Consider the following 23,026-nt stretch of genomic DNA (forward strand, 5'->3'; position numbering starts at 1 on the left):
TATTAACAGAGGGGATTCCTTACAGTTAGAGTTGGGCTACATTTTTCTGTGACGTATTCTACTGTGACTTTTTTTTTGTTGGTATCCTGTGCTCAATCTGTAATTTGTGTGGTGAGTGTCTCACCTAGCTATGTCGATATTCTGTGATTTTGATGTTAGTCTGTATGATACCCTTTCTGTGCTTCTGATGTTTCTTATGTCTCTGCTACAGAGAACTATGATTATTTGATGATTCCATGTTTTTATTGAACCCTTTCTGTGGTCCTTATATAATTTTCTGGCAGCTGATTTTTCTTCTATTCATATTATTCTCTAAGGCAGGGTTATTCAAACTTTGGCACTCCAAATGTCGCTGAACTACAACTCCCATGATTCTCTGACTATCTATGTAATTCAAAAAGTCATGTGAGTTGTAGTTCAGTAACATCTGGATGGCCAGAGTTTGGAGAACCCTGCGCTAAGACATCTGGTCCCTGTTAGTCTTATATTATGCTGTCTGATGTTCAAGCTCTTTCTGCGACTGAAATTATTCTTTATGACATCTAGTCATGTTCTGCTACTTTGATATTACTCCGTGGCAATCAATCAATCTCAGGAGCCTCGATATATTCTCTGTGGCTTTCAAGTGCATCTTGTTGGTTTTGATATTATTGTATTATATGGTTCTGATCTAACTACTCTGTGGTTCCTACTTTGGTTCTTCTCCAATTCTCTATGATATGAACTACTTTCATTGTGGTGCAGAACTGATTCTTTACTGTGTTCAGAGCTTCTTATATTCTGAAAGTGTTTTCTGTGTTTTCCAGTCAGTCCTTCTCTGAGGTTCAATTATAACTCTCACTAATTCACTACAATTCAAATTCAAGGCAAATTTTTATTGAATTTCAAATTTAAAGGGACCCTTACAGTCATCAGAACTACCGTTTATTGTAGTTGTTCTGGTGAGTATAGTCAGTCCCTGCAGGCTTCTTATCGTAAACACTGTCTTTTCAGAGGAAAGGCAATATTTACATTACAGCCTAGGGACACCTACAGTGGCAATCACTCAAATGGCCACTAGAAGTGCTTCCTAGGTCAATGCTGCACAGTGTGCAGCACTGACGTTAAACATCTTCATGCTCTGCATGGAGATGCTGAATGCTATCCATAGAAATGCATGGATTCAACACATCTCCATGAGGAGATGCTGATTGGCGCAGTGCAGCCTTTGTCCCCGCGTTCGCAATATCTCTGTAGGAAAGCATAGGATTGGTTGAGATTGTCAAATTTGATCATCTCAGCCATGAAGGTAGAGCAAGGAGGGGCTAGCGAGAATTTTCTTTATCTTTTTCTTTTCCATTTACTGAAATCGATTACATCACAGATTGCTTATAACTGCATATCCAATATTACTTAATTTTCCACAATCATCCTCATACAATGTTAACCATCATAGGCAGGATTATAATAACATACATAGTACATTTTACACAAAATCCTGTATAAATCACAGGACACAGGACAAAATCAATCCGTTGTCGAGCAGGCACATCCCGGGGAGTTGTGATACCAAGCATTATAGCAAAATATCTTCTAAAATGTCAATGTTTAGGGTTAATTAGAGTTATCTATATCCAATTTGTTTGACCATTCTTCCCATATTTTTGTTGTTTTGGATCTGTAACCTAGGGTTTTACTGATGTTCTTCTCCATTTTAATTTGGAATAATAGGCATATTGGCTGTGGTGTCTGATTTAAAGGGACACTCCAGACACCCAGACCACTTCTGCCATTGGAGTGGTCTGGGTGCCAACTCCCACTACCCTTAACCCTTCAAGTGTAATTATTGCAGTTTTCATAAACTGCAATAATTACCTTGCAGGGTTAACTCCTCCTCTAGTGGCTGTCTACTAAAAAAGTGTGCTATAACGTCGCTGAATGTCCTCACGCTATGTGAGGACATCCAGCGTCGCTAAATTCCCCATAGGAAAGCATTGAAAGCTTTTTTCAATGCTTTCCTATGGGCAGGTCTAATGCACTAAGGGGTGGAGCGTGGGCGGACCCTGACCCAGCGCCGAGGGACATCGGCGCTGGATACAGGTAAGTCACAAAGTCTTGGTTTTGTATAAATAAAATATATCTGTTCTCTCTCCATTCTTAGATTGCGTTCCCAAGGTGCTGCAATACATCATTCTGGCTGTTTTCTGCCTCTCTTCATGCTGCTCTCACACAGAGCCTGCCCCTCAGCCCTACTTCCTCTTGCAATCATAGCTTTCCCTTGGGCTGAATTCAAGCAGGAGAGATGCTCAGAGGATGGTTTCCCTGATAACATATATGTGATGATTGGCACAGGTTCTGCACATACTGAACTGACAGAGGGGGGAGGGAGGGCAGTTTGTTAACCTCAGATTTTAGAAAAATCTAGACATTTGCCAGCAATAAATTAAATTTGATTTTCTATAATATTTTAAACTTAAGTTGTATTTGTCATTACAGGTACAATTTCAGGTAGTAGTGTGAGTGGGGCTATTCTGAGAAATTTTAGGTAACTTACTAATAATGATTAATACGAATAAAATGACATTGATAACAAGAACAATATATTTAGCAGAGACTTATTTCTAAGCACGTTTATTGTAGTCCAAAGCACATTATTGCACAGTATTTTTGCTACGGGGCTCACAATATGGAGTTGCTAGAAAAGAGGAGGGAGGGACATTAGGATAGAAAATAATGATTTATGCAAATAAAAAGACATTTATAACAAGAATAATATATTTTGCCGAGACTGATTTCTAAGCAGGGCCGGACTGGGGATACAAAGCAGCCCTGGGAAAAAAAATCTATGCCAGCCCCATAAGTCATTGCGCCATATATTGTCGCATGTAATATGTAAGGCTATGTCTTGCCACCCCAGATGATTGAGTAATTATATATATACATATATATATATATATTGCTTTTTCTAATACAATATATTGGTCCTTTCAGAGCAAAACATTTAATTATACAGTAAGCATACTCACATGCAGACACAGACAATCTCACTGACACACACAAGCTCATTGATACACAGCCTCATAGACAAACAATTTCACTAATATACATAAGCTCATGGACATAAAAACACAAGCTCACTCACTAGCAGACACACACACACATGCAAGCAAGCAAACTCACTAGCAGGCGCGCACACACACAGCTTAATGTAGTGGTTCTGGTGTCTATAGCCTGTCCCTGCAGGCTTTTGAATGTAAACACTGACTTTTCAGAGAAAAGGCAGTGTTTACATTGCTTCCTAGTGACACCTCTAGTGACAGACACTCAGACGGTCACTAGAGGCGCTTCCTGTGTCAGTGCGGATTGGCTGAGATCATCAAGCTTGATGATCTCAGTCATAGAGGCAGAGACCAGCATGACGTTGGAAAAAAAAAGTGAGTAAAACACTATTTTTACAAACACACACAGACACTACGACTGACACACACACACACCATGACAGACATACACACACCATGACACAGACAGACACACACACACCATGATACAGACACACAGTGACACAGAGACACACACACACACCATGACACAGACAGACAGACACACACACACAGCATGACACAGAAACACACACAGCGTGACACAGACAGACACACACACAGCATGACGCAGACAGACACACTCCCACTGACATACATACTTGTTGCTACCTGTGTGGGTGGGTGGGTAGACTGATAGGTGCCCCTCCCCTTCTGTGCCCTCTTTTGCCCCCTGTCCTCCTGTGTGCTTTTTAGCCCCTTCCCCTCCTGTGCCCTTATGTAGCACCCTCCCTTCCTGTGCCCTCTTTAGCCCCCTCCCGTGCCCTCTTTAGCCACCTCCCTTCCTGTGCCCTCTTTAGCCCATCCCGTGCCCTCTTTAGCCCCCCTTCCGACTTGTACCCTCTTCAGCCCCTTTTGTGCTCATACTTTGGCCCCTCTCCCCTTCCTGTGACCTCTTAGCCCCCTCCCCTCCTGTGCCCTTTGTTACCCCCCTCCCCTCCTGTGCCCTTTGTTACCCCCCCTTCCTGTGACCTCTTAGCCCCCTCCCCTCCTGTGCCTTTGTTACCCCCCTCCCCTTCCTGTGACCTCTTAGCCCCCTCCCCTCCTGTGCCCTTTGTTACCCCCCTCCCCTTCCTGTGACCTCTTAGCCCCCTCCCCTCCTGTGCCATTTGTTACCCCCCTCCCCTTCCTGTGACCTCTTAGCCCCCTCCCCTCCTGTGCCCTTTGTTACCCCCTCCCCTTCCTGTGACCTCTTAGACCCCTCCCCTCCTGTGCCCTTTGTTACCCCCCACCCCCTCCCCTCCTATGACCTTTGTTACCCCCTACCCCCTCCCCTCCTGTGACCTTTGTTACCCCCCACCCCCTCCCCTCCTGTGACCTTCGTTACCCCCACCCCCTCCCCTCCTGTGACCTTTGTTACCCCCCACCCCCTCCCCTCCTGTGACCTTTGTTACCCCCCACCCCCTCCCCTCCTGTGACCTTCGTTACCCCCCACCCCCTCCCCTCCTGTGACCTTTGTTACCCCCCACCCCCTCCCCTCCTGTGACCTTTGTTACCCCCCACCCCCTCCCCTCCTGTGACCTTTGTTACCCCCCACCCCCTCCCCTCCTGTGCTCACCTTCCAGCCCAGCCAGCCTTCCTGAAGCTCTCCTTGCGGCCGCAGGGGAAGCTCTTCTGGCGGCCGCTGGGGGAGCAGGCTGTTCTGTCTCTGCTCCCCCTCCCTCGCGCGCAGCTTAATGAGACCGGGGCCGGAATATGACGTCATATTCCGGCGCCGGTCTCTTTCTAGCGCGCAAGGGAGGGGGAGCAGAAACAGAACAGCCTGCTCCCCCAGCGGCCGCCAGAAGAGCTTCCCCTGCGGCCGCCATCCAAGCTCTCCATGCGGCCGCAGGACACCCACATGTCTCCCCGGCCCCAGGTGCCGACGGCCCACCGGGAAATTTCCCGGTATCCCGGTGAGCCAGTCCGGCCCTGTTTCTAAGCACATTTATTGTAGTTTAAAGCACAAGTACAGTATTTTTGCTATGGGGCTCACAATATGGAGTTGCTAGAAAAGAGGGAGGGATATTAGGATAGAAAGCAGTATAAACAAAGGCTATTGGAGCCAAAATAGGGACTGTCCCTCCTAAATACAGATAATTGGGAGGTATCCAAACGTGCACAGAAGGCACACCTCTTGTGCAAGCCTCTGGTCGGCCCTTCTCCGTGAATCTGATTGGATTCTTGGAGGAGTCCAGTTTGGATAGTGGTTACATTAGTGTGAGTTGTTTTTAGTGTAAGTTAGTTGTTTTTTTTCTTGACAATTTTTATTCAAAGTAATTGTATATAAACCTAGGGAAAACTATACGAAAAATATGTATTTAATCTGTTTACCCAGAACATTTGTGTATACCATACTTATTAATATTTAGATAGCTGTACAAACTGGATAATTTAACCCATTCTGAACTCCAAAGATGCCGCATGATGCATCGTTAACATGTAAAAGGCAATTACCAATGACAGCGTATAATTTGATCTCCATACAGTTATGCTGCATATGAATAGTTGCTTTGAAATATTCTGACATATAAATATGAAATTGCTGAACTGTGACCTTCTCCCTTGGAAGATAATACATTTCCGCTGTCATTTTCAGATTGCTATGACTTACAGCACTGATTTATATCAAGGCTAGTTCATTCCTCAAGAAATGAAAGACTAAGATTGTAATTCTGACACAACATAAACAACCCAAAACAATTTTAAAGCAACGCGCCTCGTATAAATAGCAAAGTGTCATAAGGTTTAAGATTTTACTTACCTGCCATACAGGTAATATTAAAATAAAAAGACAAATGGTTGCCAACGCTTTAATATTTATTTTCAGTTTAGCTTGCATAAATTCTCCTACATAATTTTCATTTAGATATTAGGAATAATGTGTGCTGTCAATCAGAACACAATCATACATCTACGGACTAGAGGGATTTGTAATACACAGCTCGTGTACTTTATGATAAACATATCCAATTTACATTTTCAGTATCTACCTAGAAATGTATTAGGGTTGGTGGGACTATTCAACTTTGAGAGAAAATATACAGAATTTCTCTCTCTGAGCACAGCAAGCTAAAGAAGAATATGGTCTGCTTTAGCTCAGTGATGACGAGTCCATGGCATATTTGCCACAGCTAGAGCACTCCAACACACTTTACATAAAGTATTTTACTAATTCAGAATCAGTCAGCAGACAGGAAGGAAGAACACTCTATTGGGTGGGGAATAAACTCAATAGGAGAGACATTTGGGGACCATGGACAGAGCAGCCAATATTTAGGTGTCAGAAGGTATGCTGATATAAAGTAGAGGGATCAGCAACAGGTAGGTCTACTAGTACTAATATTAACAAGATAAAGGACTAATGTAAGAATACAAAATAGTATGATGGTAGAGAGGGGGACTGATATAGAGGATCGGGAAATACAAAACTAAAGAAAAACAAACAAAAAAACACAAGTAGACAGATAAGGTAGAGCCCAAATACTGAAACAAAATTGATAGGTGTTTAATCCATCTCAACTGGTCAAGCATAAGTTCCATTTAAATTTTTTTCTTTGAATTACTATCTATATGCATTAGTACTGCAAAACCACCAGTTTTTAATTTGCATTTTGGTTTAACCCCATTAAGGACACATGACATGTGTGACATGTCATGATTCCCTTTTATTCCAGAAGTTTGGTCCTTAAGGGGTTAAACACAGTGACCAACTTTGTGTCATGACAAATGTTCCTGAGCTGAGATATTGAGGATTCCGTAACCATCTGTATAACCAAAATGTATTGTATGCTATGACACAAGGATGGTCACTGTGGTTAAACCAAGTAAAATTTAAAATGTAAAAACTAAATGGGTCCAATACCTCTTTAGAATCTTACAAATCAAAATACTCATGACTTTCCTGAAGGCAGTTAGTACAATTTATTTGGGCTAAAAAGAGGATCACAGTAGCGACAAAAATCTTACAGGACCTGGTAAAAGAGAAGGGGTTGGGTTTGCCCAACCTAAGACTGTATTACAAGGCGGCTTTATTGACCTCAGTCATGACATCCCATGATACTCAACAACTACCGCAATGGATGGAGATAGAGTCCCACTGGGCGCAACAAACGGAATTGAAATACCTATTCTGGATACCCAAACAGCAAAGGTCAAAGTTTGGAATACATATGGCCAACCACGGACTTGCTGCTTAAAACCTGGGACTCGGTTCAAGACTTTATGTGCTCTAGTGTACCCTGGTGCTCGGCAACACCACTCTATATTGTACATGTGGTGCACCCAACCTCTGACCACTGAATGTGGGGAAGGGGAGGATGTATCCATATCCTACAATTATATTCAAGGGGGACACTGTTGCAACTGCCAGACCTGACGACCAAGTTCAATCTTCCACAAAGAGCAATCTTCCCCTATCTACAACACAAATCGATACTACACGCCCAAAACCAGATTAAAGACACGCTTGGCACAGTAACTCCCTTTGAAAGATTGTGCATAACCCGTGACACCCCAAAGAAGGCGATGTACCTCTGAATTACACACTACTCAACGGCACCACACGCCAACTGTCCACACCTCAAAAGGCCTGGCAGGCAGACCTTCACTGCGTGTTTGATAAACAACAATGGAGACAATCCTTCATTGCCCATAAAGGTAGGACAGCATGTACCACACACGTAGAACAAATTAGGAAAATAGGCTATAGATGGTACATGGTGCCGGAACGACTGGCGCGTATATATCTGGGATGCAGTATAGCCAAAGGTACAATGTACCATATTTGGTGGATGTGCGTTTGCATCCAGTCATACTGGCAAGAGGTAGAAAAGGTGATCGCAGACCTGACGCAGACAGATTTCCCACTCAAGCCTGTGAAAGAATTTACTTTGATTTGAAGGTTCAAGCTTATAGGTGTCTTATTAGATAGCCTATATTAAAATTGGCTAACTTGGACTCAGTAAATGCTTAATGCTTAAAATTACACTTAAGACCATATATGTCTTGTTCCGGGAGCAGACAGCCCCCACCTGTGCTGTCTCTCCTAAATCAGTCTGTTCTTTCTCTTTCTCAGAACTTTTTTTACTGCATAAAAACATACACTGAAAATGATGTGAAGCTATTGAAGGTATGTGCTGTTTTTACCTATCTGACAAAGGCACTATGATCCATAAATATATAAAAGATTTACATGACTTAGTACAGGATATCAAACAGGATACTGGCTTCTTTGGGGATTGGGATTGGACATTTCGGCTAGGAACATGGTTAACATAGAAACATAGAAACATAGAATGTGACGGCAGATAAGAACCATTCGGCCCATCTAGTCTGCCCTGTTTTCTAAATACTTTCATTAGTCCCTGGCCTTATCTTATAGTTAGGATAGCCTTATGCCTATCACACGCATGCTTAAACTCCTTTACTGTGTTAACCTCTACCACTTCAGCTGGAAGGCTATTCCATGCATCCACTACCCTCTCAGTAAAGTAATACTTCCTGATACTATTTTTAAATATTTGCCCCTCTAATTTAAGACTATGTCCTCTTGTTGTGGTAGTTTTTCTTCTTTTAAATATAGTCTCCTCCTTTACTGTGTTGATTCCCTTTATGTATTTAAATGTTTCTATCATATCCCCCCTGTCTCGTCTTTCCACCAAGCTATACATGTTAAGATCCTTTAACCTTTCCTGGTAAGTTTTATCCTGCAATCCATGAACCAGTTTAGTAGCCCTTCTTTGAACTCTCTCTAAGGTATCAATATCCTTCTGAAGATATGGTCTCCAGTACTGCGTACAGTACTCCAAGTGAGGTCTCACCAGTGTTCTGTACAATGGCATGAGCACTTCCCTCTTTCTACTGCTAATACCTCAGAAACATCACTTCCGTGATTGCACAAGCAGGTATTGTGACATCATGCCTGTGATGGAAAACATTTTGGAAACAGGTGGCATCCTAGCTAAGTATTTAGCTTATTCATCTAAAACCTTAGACTTTCCTTCTCTTTCATAAAATAGAAAGTCTGCTGAAAATGAACTTTTCATGGGTTCTGGCTGCCAAGAGTACATTGGCTAGATAGTGGAAACAACCATTGCTGCATTCCCAAATGGAGTTTAATCATATCCTATTTGAAGAGATAAATACAAAGATATGAAACCAGGGCCGGCGCCACCGTTAGGCAATCCGAAGGTGGGGGCGCCGAGAGAAGCCCTGTCACAGGGGGCCCAGGAGGTGGCCATCTGGCCACCTCAGGACACCCCCGAAGCTGTATTAGGTAAGGCAGAGCAGGAACCTGCTTACCTTGATGGCAGGTGCCTGCTCTACCAAAAAATGCCGGTGACCTGTCCTGAGGAGAGGGGGATGGAGAAGCCAGGCGGCGAGGGAGACTGTTCTTGCAGCCTCTCACTCTTCCCTCACGCGCTGGGAGTCGGAATATGATGTCATTCCAGCCCCAGCATACTAAACAGCGGGAGGAGTGAGGAGCTGCCCCACACTAAACCCCAGGGAGGTGAGTGTTTTATCCCAGGGAGGTGAGTGTTTGTGTGTGTGTGTGTCTGTCTGTCAGTGAGTGAGTGTACATATGTCAGTGAGTGTCTGCCTGTGTATGTGTCAGTGAGTATGTGAGTGTTTGACTGTCAGTGTGTGTGTGTGTGTCTGTCAGTGAGTGTCTGCCTGTGTGTGTGTGTGTGTGTGTGTGTGTCTGTCAGTGAGTGAGTGTATGTATGTCAGTGAGTGTCTGTGTGTGTGTGTGTGTGTGTGTGTCTGTCTGTCAATGAGTGAGTGTATGTATGTCAGTGAGTGTGTGTGTATGTCTGTCAGTGAGTGAGTGTATGTATGTCAGTAAGTGTCTGTGTGTGTGTGTCTGTGTGTGTGTGTTTCTGTCAGTGAGTGTATGTCTGTCAGTGATTTTCTGTGTGTGTCAGTGAGTGTGTCTGTGTGTCAGTGAGTGTGTGTGTCTGCCAGTGAGTGACATGAGGGGTGGCAAAATGGATCTTTGCCTAGGGCGGCTGAAATCCTTGCACCGGCCCTGTATGAAACTACAACTAGCTGTCCAGTTATCTGTTTCTTGCATCACAGTACTACATTCCTCCCAATATTTCACATGGACACTTTAATTTTAGGGGTGTGAGTGGAGGTGTACTCAGGAGTGGGCTGTTCTGAGAAATCGAAGATAAATTATTAACAACAATTTTTGCAACTAAAATGTGATTCAGATAAAAAAAAAGTGTATTGCAGTTTGAAGGCACATTACTGTGAGTATTATTGCTGTGAAGCTCTGTTATACACTCAGGCACATTTACAAAATGAGGCTCCTAGAAAAGAGAGACATTAAGATAGTAAAGAGGGACAAAGGGATATGGGCCAAAAATAGAGACTGCCCATCCTAAATAGGGACACTTGGGAGGTATGATGCTATGATATACAGTCTCCATGGTTCACCCATTCAAAGCTACATAAATGCTATTGTGTGGATTACTTAATCCCCCTCTTTTGCCCTCATCTTACTACTCTCTATTTCACCTTGCAAACCTTCTTTCTCTTTTTCTTTTTTTCACTGTATTGGTAAATATATCCATATATATTTACTGGTAAATATATTGCCTATTTTTTACTTATTTCACTTTCTTTTGTTCAAAAAAATCTTTAACTATGAATCTACAAGAAAATAATGTTCACCGCCATGGCTCTATTGTGTGGTGGTGTTGTAGAATTATTAAAACCTTTATTAAATTTCCCCATTAACTCCATTAACTTCATTATATGACAGATTTTCCTAACAGCATTTACAATATTAGAAAGAGAATGTATTTTCTAGAAGGATATGAGTAACACCGGAATTGTCAAGTTCCTGCCATATGTAACAATGTATGCCATAGTTAGATCATGAGAACTGTACTAATGAAATGTCCATTCACTAAAAAGCCTTGAACCTGACCTCGAATCTAACATCACTAACTACTCAAAATGGCGCCTAAAGCCCCCCTCCCATCGAGTAAAGCCTCGTGCTAGCAAGATGGCGCCTGGGCCATCGTGTCCACTCCCGTGTCCAAGATGACGCCACCTCTCGGTGGGAGGTCATGTAGCCGGCCACTTAACACTTAAGCCAATTAATAATATTGATGGGTGGGTATTGACATAGCCACTTAACACCTAACCCAATTAATGATGTTTATTTGTTGTTATCTTGAAATTCTATGATGATGTAATATTGCTCTTATAAGGGTCTGCGAGCCCGCTTTTTAACCAGATGCCATTAAATTTTCTCGAAGTTCTTTTAACCTGAACTCCGTGTGTCAGTGTGAATTTACTTCTGCGTATACGCAATTTAATCATCTCTAATTTGGACAGGAACAGATAGTCATTCAAACTTATTTGTTTGCTTAAAAGAATCTATATCAATTTGGCGCCCATCTAAACTAGGGGATAGTGTACTATCAAGAAAATTTGGGTGACTTTACAAACTCACCAATTGAGAATGTCCTTAACAGCTATACTTACATTTTTAAGAGGGGAAGATTTCCTGAACAGAGGATAAGGACTTCAGGTCCTTACCAGGTGACAACAGATGAACATCAAATAAAAATTAAAAGAGTACAAACAGTTGGGTATGCACCAACATTATTGCTTAATATTTCAGCTCCAAGATTTGCCACAACTACTACATTCAATTGTTCTAGTGTAACAGACGTTTGCCCCAACTTCACTAACACAGATCATATGTGTTCTCTATCTCCATGGCAAAAGGCATGTCATAGTTTTCTTACAAATACAATAGGGTTAAAGAAATACTAGTATATTTTCCTAAAGTCAACCTCTAATGGAAAAAATCAATCACCTTTAATCGCCCCCATACATACCAAATAGATAAAACTTAAAGATACATTGCGAGAGTGGGAGGCAGTTTACATCCAAACAGCAGCTCTGGGAGACTATTCTGACATCTTGCAAACAAATTCAAGCAGAAACTGTCCAAAAACGCACTAGTTCAATGGATGCAAGACTTGTGAAGCTGCTATTAAATAAGGGGTCCTATGTTAAAATGTAACGTGACCTGTTACAATATTTAAAAAGTTAAAATGTTGTTATAAGTTTGATTGAAATAGCTTTTGAGTTCAGTAAATATGCTGCAAACACAACAAATGACAATTTTCAGTTCTTTACAACCTATAAAGTGTTTTTAAACTTACTGTGCGTAATAATTTGGAACAGTGCATTGTAAGTTTTTTATGTTTAAAAAAAATACTGTTATCATTAGGAGGTTTCTTCAATAAAATTTGAATTATACTCTTAATAGTTGATAACATGAGAATTATGCTGACTGTTATTTACATCAATTATTTAGGTAAATGAGAAAAATATAATTTGCATAATAATTTGGAACAGGGTGTATATATTTGCTAGCACATCTTTCCATCACTATGTACAGATGCAATTTTATATTTCCTCTAATATATATATTTTTTTAATGCTTTATTTTTACCCAGCTCTCAAGCGTGAGTGGGTTGGCAGAAACAAGAACAATATAGACATGTTACTTATTATAAACATTGTAGTGTACATGTTACAATGCATTCCGTCACAAGTGGACATTGCTTTATTTTTATCATGGTCTATGTTGAGTGGTCATAGTCGGTATCTGGTCCAAATAGGTTGGTCGTACATAACCTTCGAGTTACATTAAGCCCGTAAGCGGAAATAGAGATTAGCAATAGCTTGGGCCCCTCTTATTGAGATCGTGAGTGCATCTTATGTGAGATATAAACCCTATGCCAGTGTCGAGGCTGCATAGGTAGCCTGGTATAGTCTTGGCTCTATGCCTGACGTTATACACCTCCAGGAACGTTTATTGTCAGGGGGTATGTCAAGCCTAATCTAGGAGGTAGGGGAGAGGGGGAGTTCCCTTTTATGTCAGTAGGGCTTTGTCTGAATGTGGACGGTACCTCGTTTGTATTGGTACAAATCAGAAAAACACAAAAAAGATTTGTCAACATAAAGTGAAAACATAATCAACTTTCAACTGCATCCTCAAAAGAGGATAAATAAAAATGACCATGACAGGTAAAAGGAAATCACAAAATAGTCCCTTATACGCAATAGACAGACAGACAGACAGACATAGACAGACAGACACAGACAGACAGACACCGCTATTTTCCAACCCACAGTAAAGATGATGGGATGAAAAAGCAGGGGTCACAAGCCTAAAGGTCATACCTTATAATATAAATGGTTTACTTATCCGCACATATTTTGAAAGGAAATGCTGTTTCCACAGATTCATGAAAGCGGCAACACAGAATGAAGGAAATGTTACAGAACAGATTTGTTCAGGTTTGAGATAACTGCAGGTGTAGGTGTTGATCTTTTTTAAATAGACAATGTATTCTTCAGAAGAATGGAACCCTGCTAAGTTAAATGACAAGTGCAATGAATCCTGCTGTGAGAAACCGAGGGAAACACAACACTAAATCAATTGAAGTGAGTTCTTCTGAAGTTCATCTGTAATTTAGCAGGGCTGTGAGCAACTCCAGGAGCATGGGATTCACTAAATGCTTCCTGGATAGTTCATTCCCACTTCACTGGAGTTTTGCTTAAGGAGCTAGAAAGCTATGCTTTTGCCATTTACTTTCTGTACAACCTTTTTATTAAATGTTAAGAAGGGTATGTGGTCTTTATCACGTCAGGTTATGTTGCAATCATCTATGTGGAATAGGGTATTTTATCTATACAGACATAATGTAGAGCAAGGTCTGGTATTTGAAGAAAAAAAGCAAAAAAAAAGCAGTGAAGATAAATAAAGATAGGGAATAGTCTGAAAAAAAAAAAGACAAGGAAATGACGAAAAAAGAGAAAAAGAGAAAACTTGGACCAAAAAATAATAGTAAGGGAAGGCGAAAACTGGTAAAAGAAAAGAGAGGATCGTGGGTGTAAGGTGTAAACAGAATGAAAAATGTGACAAGCAAAATAACTATTTAAACTCTCTTCACTAAATGAATAACCTTGTTACCACTGAGCAAAAAGTTATTTGTGCTTATCCATTAAGTTTCTATTCTGGAAATATTGAGTAACTGACTTTAAAAAAAATAAAAAAATTAGTTTGTTTGATGCATTCAAACACATTTACCTCTTCGCAGGGCTTAAACTCAATGCTCTATTAGGATTTGTTAAATGAATGATGTGTGAATGAATGTTTGGAAGAATGAATGTAGGAGAAGATTTGTAAGTTAGGATAATATCTACTGAAGTACAGTATTTTTGTTGAAAATATACAGAACAACATGTACACTATATAGTATGGCAAAGATATTTTGCTGTAATTACAATATGTGATTTGTGGGGTTTTTTTTTTATAACCTTCTTTATATGTTTTGTCTGATTTATGCATTGTCTTGTTTTCTATTTAATAAAAATACTTAATAAATTATTTATAACATAAAAAAACACATTTAGGGTTGGTGTTTTTTTTTGTGTGTTTATTTAAAGGGAGGGGGAATAATGATTTAAAAAAGCATATGATACACTGCCTTATCTTCCCTCTAAGTCTGACAGGTCTCAAACATGAAGGAATGCAGCTAATCAAATTTCCATCACCCATCTTAGATGGCATGTTTGTTTTATGATTTTGATTTGTAAATGCTTAAGTTTTAAAATGTTGTTCTGTAGTGTGCTGGACTCTCTCATCCCTTACTCTAGGAGCCACTTGCGGTGAAACCATGGCTTTAAAATTTCATATGCTCAGTTGATTATATATCAACTTGTAAAAATGTGCTGTGATACCTAATGCCATATAATTGTTTTAATATGCTGAATGGAAAGCTTGTTCTGGCTATTGTGGCATTGCAAGCCTATATGTACAACCTATGCACAACCAAAATAAAGAATAAAAATAAATTATTTAGGTTCAGTTTACATAACATAGTTCATTTAAGAGATTTAAAATAAGAAACATGTATATTTTATACATTCAATTTCTCCACTAAGTATGTTTAGAGAAAGTTGCCCTCCCGTATTCTCATGTGTGTAATTGCTGTCTGATTGTTCAGTGTGATGAGTTAAAAATTAACACATTTACTAAAGTGATAATTCAATGTAACAAACAAATGTTAGGCCATAGTAGCTGAACTGGAAGCAGAACGGACTTAGAAATCATCCAATTCAGCTATTTGTGCCTTACATTTGAAATTCTATATGGAAACTTACTTTAAAGCGGCACTGTCATGCCGAACTTACCTTTCCTCAATCTCTTCCTCTTCTCCCCCTCTCTCGGGATCTGTTATTCTTTTCTTCCTGTCTTCTTTAGTTTTCTTTAAAATCATTAGACAAAGTAGGGACTCTGTCTTATGGAGGATTCCTCCGCTTGACCAGCTCTGACCAGCGGAGGAGCAAAGTGTGCTTCATTTCCGCTGGTCAGAGCAATTTTCCCATGATCCCTAGCTTTCCTCCCTGTTCCCACAATGCTTCCTGTCAGTATTGCCGAACGTCCTGTCACTTAGACAGAACGCCGGCAAAACTGCCGAATTGCATCCTAACAGAATGAGCACTGTTTCTCCATTGGTGTTAGGATGCAATTCGGTACTTTGTTCGGATCGGAATTTCATTCAAATGAATGAAACTCCGATCCTATTCATTGCTGTGGCTGCATCTTGCAGCCGCTTAGTAGATAACTCCCTAATTCCCACGGTATTAGGGAGCTATCTACTAAAAGGCTGAAAGACCTGAATTGGTCTTTCAGCCAAATTTACTAATACTAAGTAAAAATGACTTGGTATTAGTAAATAATATGCCCCTACTCGCTATACCGCGAGTAGGGGCATGTCTAGTAAGCAGTGAGCAGGCTGCTCACTGTAAAAAAAAAAAAAAAAAATATTGCCCCCCACCCCCTAAACGACGGGTGGGGGCCGTAAAGTAAAATAAGGGAGGGAGACCTATTGTCTCCCCCCCCGGCCCCCACCCCTGGGCGGCGGGTGGGGGCCATAATAGTAGTAGGGGGGGGGGGGACCTACTGTCCTCCCCCCCGGCCCCCACCCCTGGGCGGCGGGTGGGGGCCATAATAGTAGTGGGGGGGACCTACTGTCCTCCCCCCCGGCCCCCACCCCTGGCCGGCGGGTGGGGACCATAATGGTAATAAGAAAGGGGGGGGGGGACCTACTGTCCTCCCCCCCCCGGCCCCCACCCCTGGGCGGCGGGTGGGGGCCATAATAGTAGTAGGGGGAGGGGACCTACTGTCCTCCCCCCCGGCCCCCACCCCTGGCCGGCGGGTGGGGGCCATAATGGTAATAAGAGGGGGGGGACCTACTGTCCTCCCCCCCCCCCGGCCCCCACCCCTGGGCGGCGGGTGGGGGCCATAATAGTAGTAGGGGGGGGGGGACCTACTGTCCTCCCCCCCGGCCCCCACCCCTGGCCGGCGGGTGGGGACCATAATGGTAATAAGAGGGGGGGGGGGGACCTACTGTCCTCCCCCCCCGGTCCCCACCCCTGGGCGGCGGGTGGGGGCCATCATAGTAATAAGGAGGGGGGGGGGAGACCTGGCTTGAAATCCATCCAATCACAGTGCTCTGTGTCATTTTACAAGCGTGGGAAAGTTCTTTGGAATTTTCCCACGCTTGTAAAATGACACAGAGCACTGTGATTGGATGGATTTCAAGCCATCCAATCACAGTGCTCTGTGTCATTTTACAAGCGTGGGAAAGTTCTTTGGAATTTTCCCACGCTTGTAAAATGACACAGAGCACTGTGATTGGATGGCTTGAAATCCATCCAATCACAGTGCTCTGTGTCATTTTACAAGCGTGGGAAAATTCCAAAGAACTTTCCCACGCTTGTAAAATGACAAAGAGCACTCTGATTGGCTTAAACCCACCAATCAGAGTGTTCTTAGGTTAATTGCAGGGCGGGGCAAGGCTTTATAAGCCTTGCCCCGCCCTGCGGAGCTCAGTCTGCGCGGAGCCCTCCATGGGTGAAGATGGATTATTTTTTTGTGCGCTCGGGTTTTTTCTTTTTCGTCAGGTTTTTTTTTTGGCGCTCGGGTTTTTTATTTTATTTTTAGTTCGACGGCTATGATGGTTTTTTATTTGGCCTTTTTTGGGGCTGAAAAATGAAGATTTTAGAAAAAAGAAGACGTTGAATGGTAAGTTTAATTTTACTTTACAGGTTAGCAATTTTATTCCCCCCTCACTATTTTTTAGGGTGAGGGGGGTAGGTAGGGGCATTTTTTATTTGGGTGGGGGGTGGGTGACTAGGGGCTTGGGCACCCCTAGTCACCTTGATGGGGGGGGGATTTACTTAGTGCCCCCACCCGCCGCCCAGGGGTGGGGGCGGGGGAGGACAGTAGGTCCCCCCCCATTATCGTTATGGCCCCCACCCGCCGCCCAGGGGTGGGGGCCGGGGGGGGGGAGGACAGTAGATCCCCCCCCCTTATTACTATTATGGCCCCCACCCGCCGCCCAGGGGTGGGGGCCGGGGGCTGGAGGACAGTAGGTCCCCCCTCCCTTATTACTATTATGGCCCCCACCCGCCGCCCAGGGGTGGGGGCCGGGGGGTGGAGGACAGTAGGTCCCCCCCCCTTATTACTATTATGGCCCCCACCCGCCGCCCAGGGGTGGGGGCCGGGGGGGGGAGGACAGTATTGACCCCCATAGAGTGAGGAGGGGACCTGGGGGGCTTATGAAGTGGTGGGGAGCACTGCTCCCTGCCGCTTCTGTCTTTACATATTACAAGGAGGGAGCTGCACGCCGGTAGCTCCCTCCTTGTAATAAACCGAACAAACAAACGAACACTGATACACAGTGTTAGTTTGTTCGTCTGATTTTTTCTATTCATTCATTCGTCTGTCTGATGAATGAATGAATAGGTGAAATTCCCGTTCGCATGTCCAGATGTTTCACTGGGCATGTGCGGGAATCTCACAGTCTGTGTAGTGTGGGTAGATGACGTGTCCCACAGGGACTTCACCTACCCACACAAAGATGGCGGCGCCCTGAATATAGATCGGGGCAGAAAATAAAGAATAAAAAATAGGTAATGTGGGGGGCATAGGGGCATTTGGGGATGACTAGGGGGTCGATTGGATGTAGTTGAGGCGGGAGGGGGGTTAAAAAAAAAACGGAATTCGGCATGACAGTGCCGCTTTAATGAAAACCCTGTAAGTTTTACAGTAAAGGTCAAATTCTTGAAGGAAACGAATATGGAATGCCTATAACAAGGAAACAGGGTCTAATAAACAAACAGAAAAAAAGTGTGAGGGTCTGACCTCTTTGACTTCACTCAGCTGGTCAGGATTCTGATTCTTGGATCTTCTGGCTGCAGCGGGAGACTTGTGGTGTGTGACAGTGACAACACTGGGACCAGTGTGCATCAAGTGTCTCTGGCTCCCGGGGGATGAGGAATTAGACGTCCCAGGTGGAAGCAATGAAAAACTCCTGGATCGCTGAGATGCTGAACTCTATAATGAATAACAGAGCAGGGAATCAGGCATGTTATGTACTGGAAACCTTGAATGCAGGTAGTAGCACACATTAGTTTGTCACCCATTGCATTCTGGAATCCAATAGTGATAACACCAGATATTAAGGCACAGTTGCACTTACACTGACTTTGTACACTCCATCTTTGTTTATAGGTCACGTTATTGTTTTCCTGCATCTGCATAAACTCGAATATACAAACGTACTACTAACCCTTTTTGGGGAGAACCTTTTTTTTGTTTAAAATGCCCTACTGAACACTTAATTATTAACACATTCTCCAGCCCTGTACAATAGGTTAAAAAAAAAAAAACAGCTTACCAGATGTGACAAACATAATAGGCACACAAACAGGAAAAATTAACAGGGTCCTGCTTAGATGAGTTTAAAGCTATAATATATTCCAGCTAGGTTTACTATATATAGGGTTACCATATCCACCATGTTTTCAAGGACACATATCACATATACAAAATGATGGGCAGCACATGAAAAGGATTGCCTTAAAGATGTACATATCTAAAAGGGGCAGGGCCTGACTGCCTAGCAAGCAGGACACATGCTGAAAGAGCTCCTCAACTAATACTGAGATTGTGGCCCATAACCTGATCGTTTTCACGAATTACCAGCTGAATCAGAACCCTGACATCAGGAGAGAGTTTGGGCACCACCTGGACCGAATTCTATGACTCTGCTGATAGTTTTGTGGGACCTGACAATTATTGCGGCCGCTAACTGACCTGAAGCAGAGGACGCAGCTAATCTCCTACCTTGGTGACATATTAACGACAGTCTGGGCCACGCTTCCCCCCTCTGGGCCGCTGGGGGTATCCCGGTCCCCAAGGAGTGCCTATGAACAACCCGGTGTGGGGTGTTAACTAACACCAAGCATCTAAATTTTCGGACACGCATACTCGCAGCAAAGATGGCCACTAAACGGAGACCTGATCTCTGGGGCCCCATGAGGATGGCATAGCAAAGGCCTTTGACCGCTTTTGGGCACAACTCTGGGCAAAGCTCGCTGAACAGGCACAGAGAAGGCACTCATGGATTCCTCCCGACAGCTCACGGCAACAATAGCACCAAAGCATGCACCTCATCATAATGCCTAAAGGCTGACCATACTTAGGAGATGGAGGAAGCCGTGGAGGATACCCCGACCCAGAAAACACCAACCTGCTACCAGCCATCACTTACCTGGAACTCGGGTCATGCAGGTGAAACCACCCACACACATCTCTCAGACTCGAATAGTGAGAACCCCACAGAGGCACTGGCTGCCAGCGAAAACTCTCAGAGATCTAGCCCGGACCACCCACAGCACTCACACACGAGAGACACAGTCAGCCCTGGGGTATGTCCAAGGGGGAAGTAGCAGACATCCCGCAGGCTGAAGATCACCTTGCAGGTTCTCTGTGATTCCCGCTGTCACGAGTTGGCTGAACACGGACTTACCTCCTGCTGCAGAAGCCATGCCAGAGATCTCAGACCTGCCTGACACCCATTCAGTCTGACTAAGGACATGGCTCTATGTTTAACATTTGTTATATAGCTTGAATTAACCAACACTTCCTCTTACTGTCACTGTCATACTCCCCCTACATGCAGCAGTCCTATGATATGGATTTTAGGACTAGTGGTTTATTAGCCTATTCTAACCTAGAAAAGATGATATACTCAGATTGCCGTTTCTCCAATCACTGTACCAGTTTCATGACGCACGCCTGACTACTCATGCTCTAACTCCATAATGTCAGTTAAACCTTATAACCTACTACTCATGTTTCACACCACTGACATATCTTTGGCATGCAGGTTGGTATTTTAAAGTTTAAACTATACTATCCCTTCCATTCTATCATCAGGTCTATGTGCACTTCTTGCAGGGCATGGGATGGCCAGTGGGATACTTCAAGAAACTACTAGCTGTGGGCTGTTTATTCCTGTTCCTTTTCTATCACACGTTACCTCACACCCCGAGGAACTCAACTTTTAAGCAATATGTCAGCTAATGTAAAGTGACTGCTATACTGTTTCCACGCCTATTATTACTATACAGAGGCAGAAACTACTTATTGAGCACTATGTTGTCCAAGCTCCCACTTTATCTTGTTTCATATATACAAAAACAGTGCAGCCAACTCTCGACATTTCATACATCTGCTGTATTTGGGCCTTGTCGTATGACATCTTGTGAAATGTCTTTCCATGCATGTCTGTTAACCTACACAATAAAAATAAAGAATTTCAAAAATAAAAACAAAAGTATTCAAGAGAAAGCGCAGGGGCCTCTCTAAATAAGGCAGGAGAATCATAACATGTAGCTCTGTGTTTGTACGCACAGCATTCATTTATCTCATAAGTTGTACAGTGAATATATACCCCCACATTCGGCAAAGGGTAATAGAACACAGTAGTTGAGGATTTTCCTCCGACAGTACAAATATGTTATTTTTTCCTCTGAATCCGGGGTCCAAGATACTGGGAATGCCAGGAACGGAATACAGGAATTAACCCAGAAAACCTAGCATAAATGAAAACCAGACACAGAATAGAGAACCAAAAAAAACAAGAAAACTAAACAAGAATTGTAAAAAGTGTACTGGATACCAGAAGCCATGGTCAGACATCAGAACAGAGCAGAGCAGTTCCTGACAGATAGGCTTAGATGACAAATGTAGAAAGCCAACTCGGCTGACCATTCGACCGAGTCCCCTAAGATTTTGGTTACTACATCTTTCACCATCTCCCAGTATGGGACAATGTTATTTTTTTGTTTTTTGTTTTTTTTTTTCTGCTTGCCAAATGTTATCTAAAATTTTTTTTTTTTCCAATTTGACAATTTTTATTTTGTCTTAAAACATGTGTGGGGTACAGAAAGGAGAAAAGGGGAGGGTAAACAGTTGAGGTACAGCGATCTTAGACATATCTTATGCATATCATATACAGTGAGGAGTAAAGCTCGTTGGTCCTACTTGTGGAAGTTCCTTCCCTATCCTTTAAACCTTGGTTCCACTCCTCGTCAGGTTTGTCTTTCCCTCACAGCCGTGGGTTCAGTGCTGGGTGGGGGAGTGGGAAAACAGGGAGTTGGGCAACTAGGGAAGAATGGGGGAAGTAAAGTGGGAAATAGTCCACGGAGGCCCATTGTCTATCTGTTTCTCCAGCTTGGTCGTCTAATGTTGCTTGGCCTTCGCATCTAGTCCCCTAAACTATTTACAATGTGGGTGGTTGTTCCGCTAATGCGCCGTAGTTCAGTTAACCTCAGATGGTTTTACCCCTGTGTCTGCTTTCGTACCTTGATATTGTGAGTTATGGTCACTCTGCGTCCCAGCAGTGAGGTATTAAGCGTGGTACTGTTCCGTCTCGTGTTCATGGCTATGCCTCTGTTTTTTTTTGTTTTTTTTCTCCCTCTCTCCTCTCCTCTATCGTTATCTTTCTGACTCTGATTGTTCTCCCTCCTCCTCCCTTCTCAGGTATGCCTCCCATATGTTTCTGGCTTCCTTTATGTGTATCGTTGGGTGCATCAGTTGGCAAGTTTTCGTTTCGTAAATTAGGTTTAGGGAGATCTGTTGGAGAAGGCTAGATCTCACCGGTGGTTGTGACTGTTTCCATCCCCTGGCTATTAGTAGGTTGGCAGCTATCAATATGTGGTATGTTAGGCCGGCAAATGCTTTTGGGAATGGTTCGATAGAAATAAAGAGCAGGGCAGTTTCTGGCCTCAGATTGGTTTCTGTGCCTAGTGCTCCTCTTATCAACCCCTTCAACTTCTTTCCAGTATCTCCTGATAGACTCACAGGTCCACCATATGTGCCCTCCTCTTTCTGACATCTCCAGCATAGCCGCGAGGTATTGGGATATATGGTTGCCAGTCTGGTTGGCACCAAGTACCACCTATATTGAATCTTGCGCATTAGCTCTAGGTGGGATGCACATCTGGATCTACCTTTGTGGGCTATAAAGGCCTGTTCCCATTGCTCGTTTGAGAATGTTGTACTCAGATCCCTATGCCACGCCTCTATGAATTTATCTAGCTTCGTTGGTATCTGTGTAATTGGGTTATTGAGTATTGCGTACATAAGTGAGAGCGGTCTCTTGGGCATTATCTTGGATTCACATGCCTTCTCTATGCATTGCGCATGGGTTGGGGTAGTCAGGTCAGTGGAGTCTGTCAGTATTCCTTTTAGTTGTAAGTAGGAAAATATAGCTCTGTTCGGTAAGTCGTAACTTTGTTGCAAGTCTGGGAATTGTCTCAGTTTCCCTTGATTATAGAGGTGTCTAACTAACGTGCATCCGCGCTCGGTCCAAATGCGATGGTCGAATGTGGGGTTTGCGATGTATATGCAGTATAATGGTGTGGCTAGCGCCCATTTATTCATGTATCCTAACTGCGGTTTAACCATATCCCAGTTTTTTAGTAGGAGTGTTGTAGTAGCTGGTGTATCAGGGTATATGGGGCGATGTCCGTGAGGGACCCAGAACAAGTATCTAAGGCCCTTGGGGCAT

General features: G+C 43.1%; 1 protein-coding gene across 1 annotated transcript in view; it reads right to left on the reverse strand.

Annotated features, from left to right (window-relative positions):
* OSBPL10 (oxysterol binding protein like 10) overlaps positions 1–23,026 on the reverse strand; it is a 451,647-nt gene that overhangs the window by 268,064 nt on the left and 160,557 nt on the right. Inside the window, exon 4 of the mRNA XM_063452222.1 lies at positions 18,310–18,501. Within this exon, the coding sequence (XP_063308292.1) occupies positions 18,310–18,501 (192 nt within the window). The remainder of the gene's footprint in view (positions 1–18,309; positions 18,502–23,026) is intronic.

This window comes from Pelobates fuscus, chromosome 4, assembly GCF_036172605.1.
Source record: "Pelobates fuscus isolate aPelFus1 chromosome 4, aPelFus1.pri, whole genome shotgun sequence".
In the NCBI taxonomy this organism is placed as follows: Eukaryota; Metazoa; Chordata; class Amphibia; order Anura; family Pelobatidae; genus Pelobates; species Pelobates fuscus.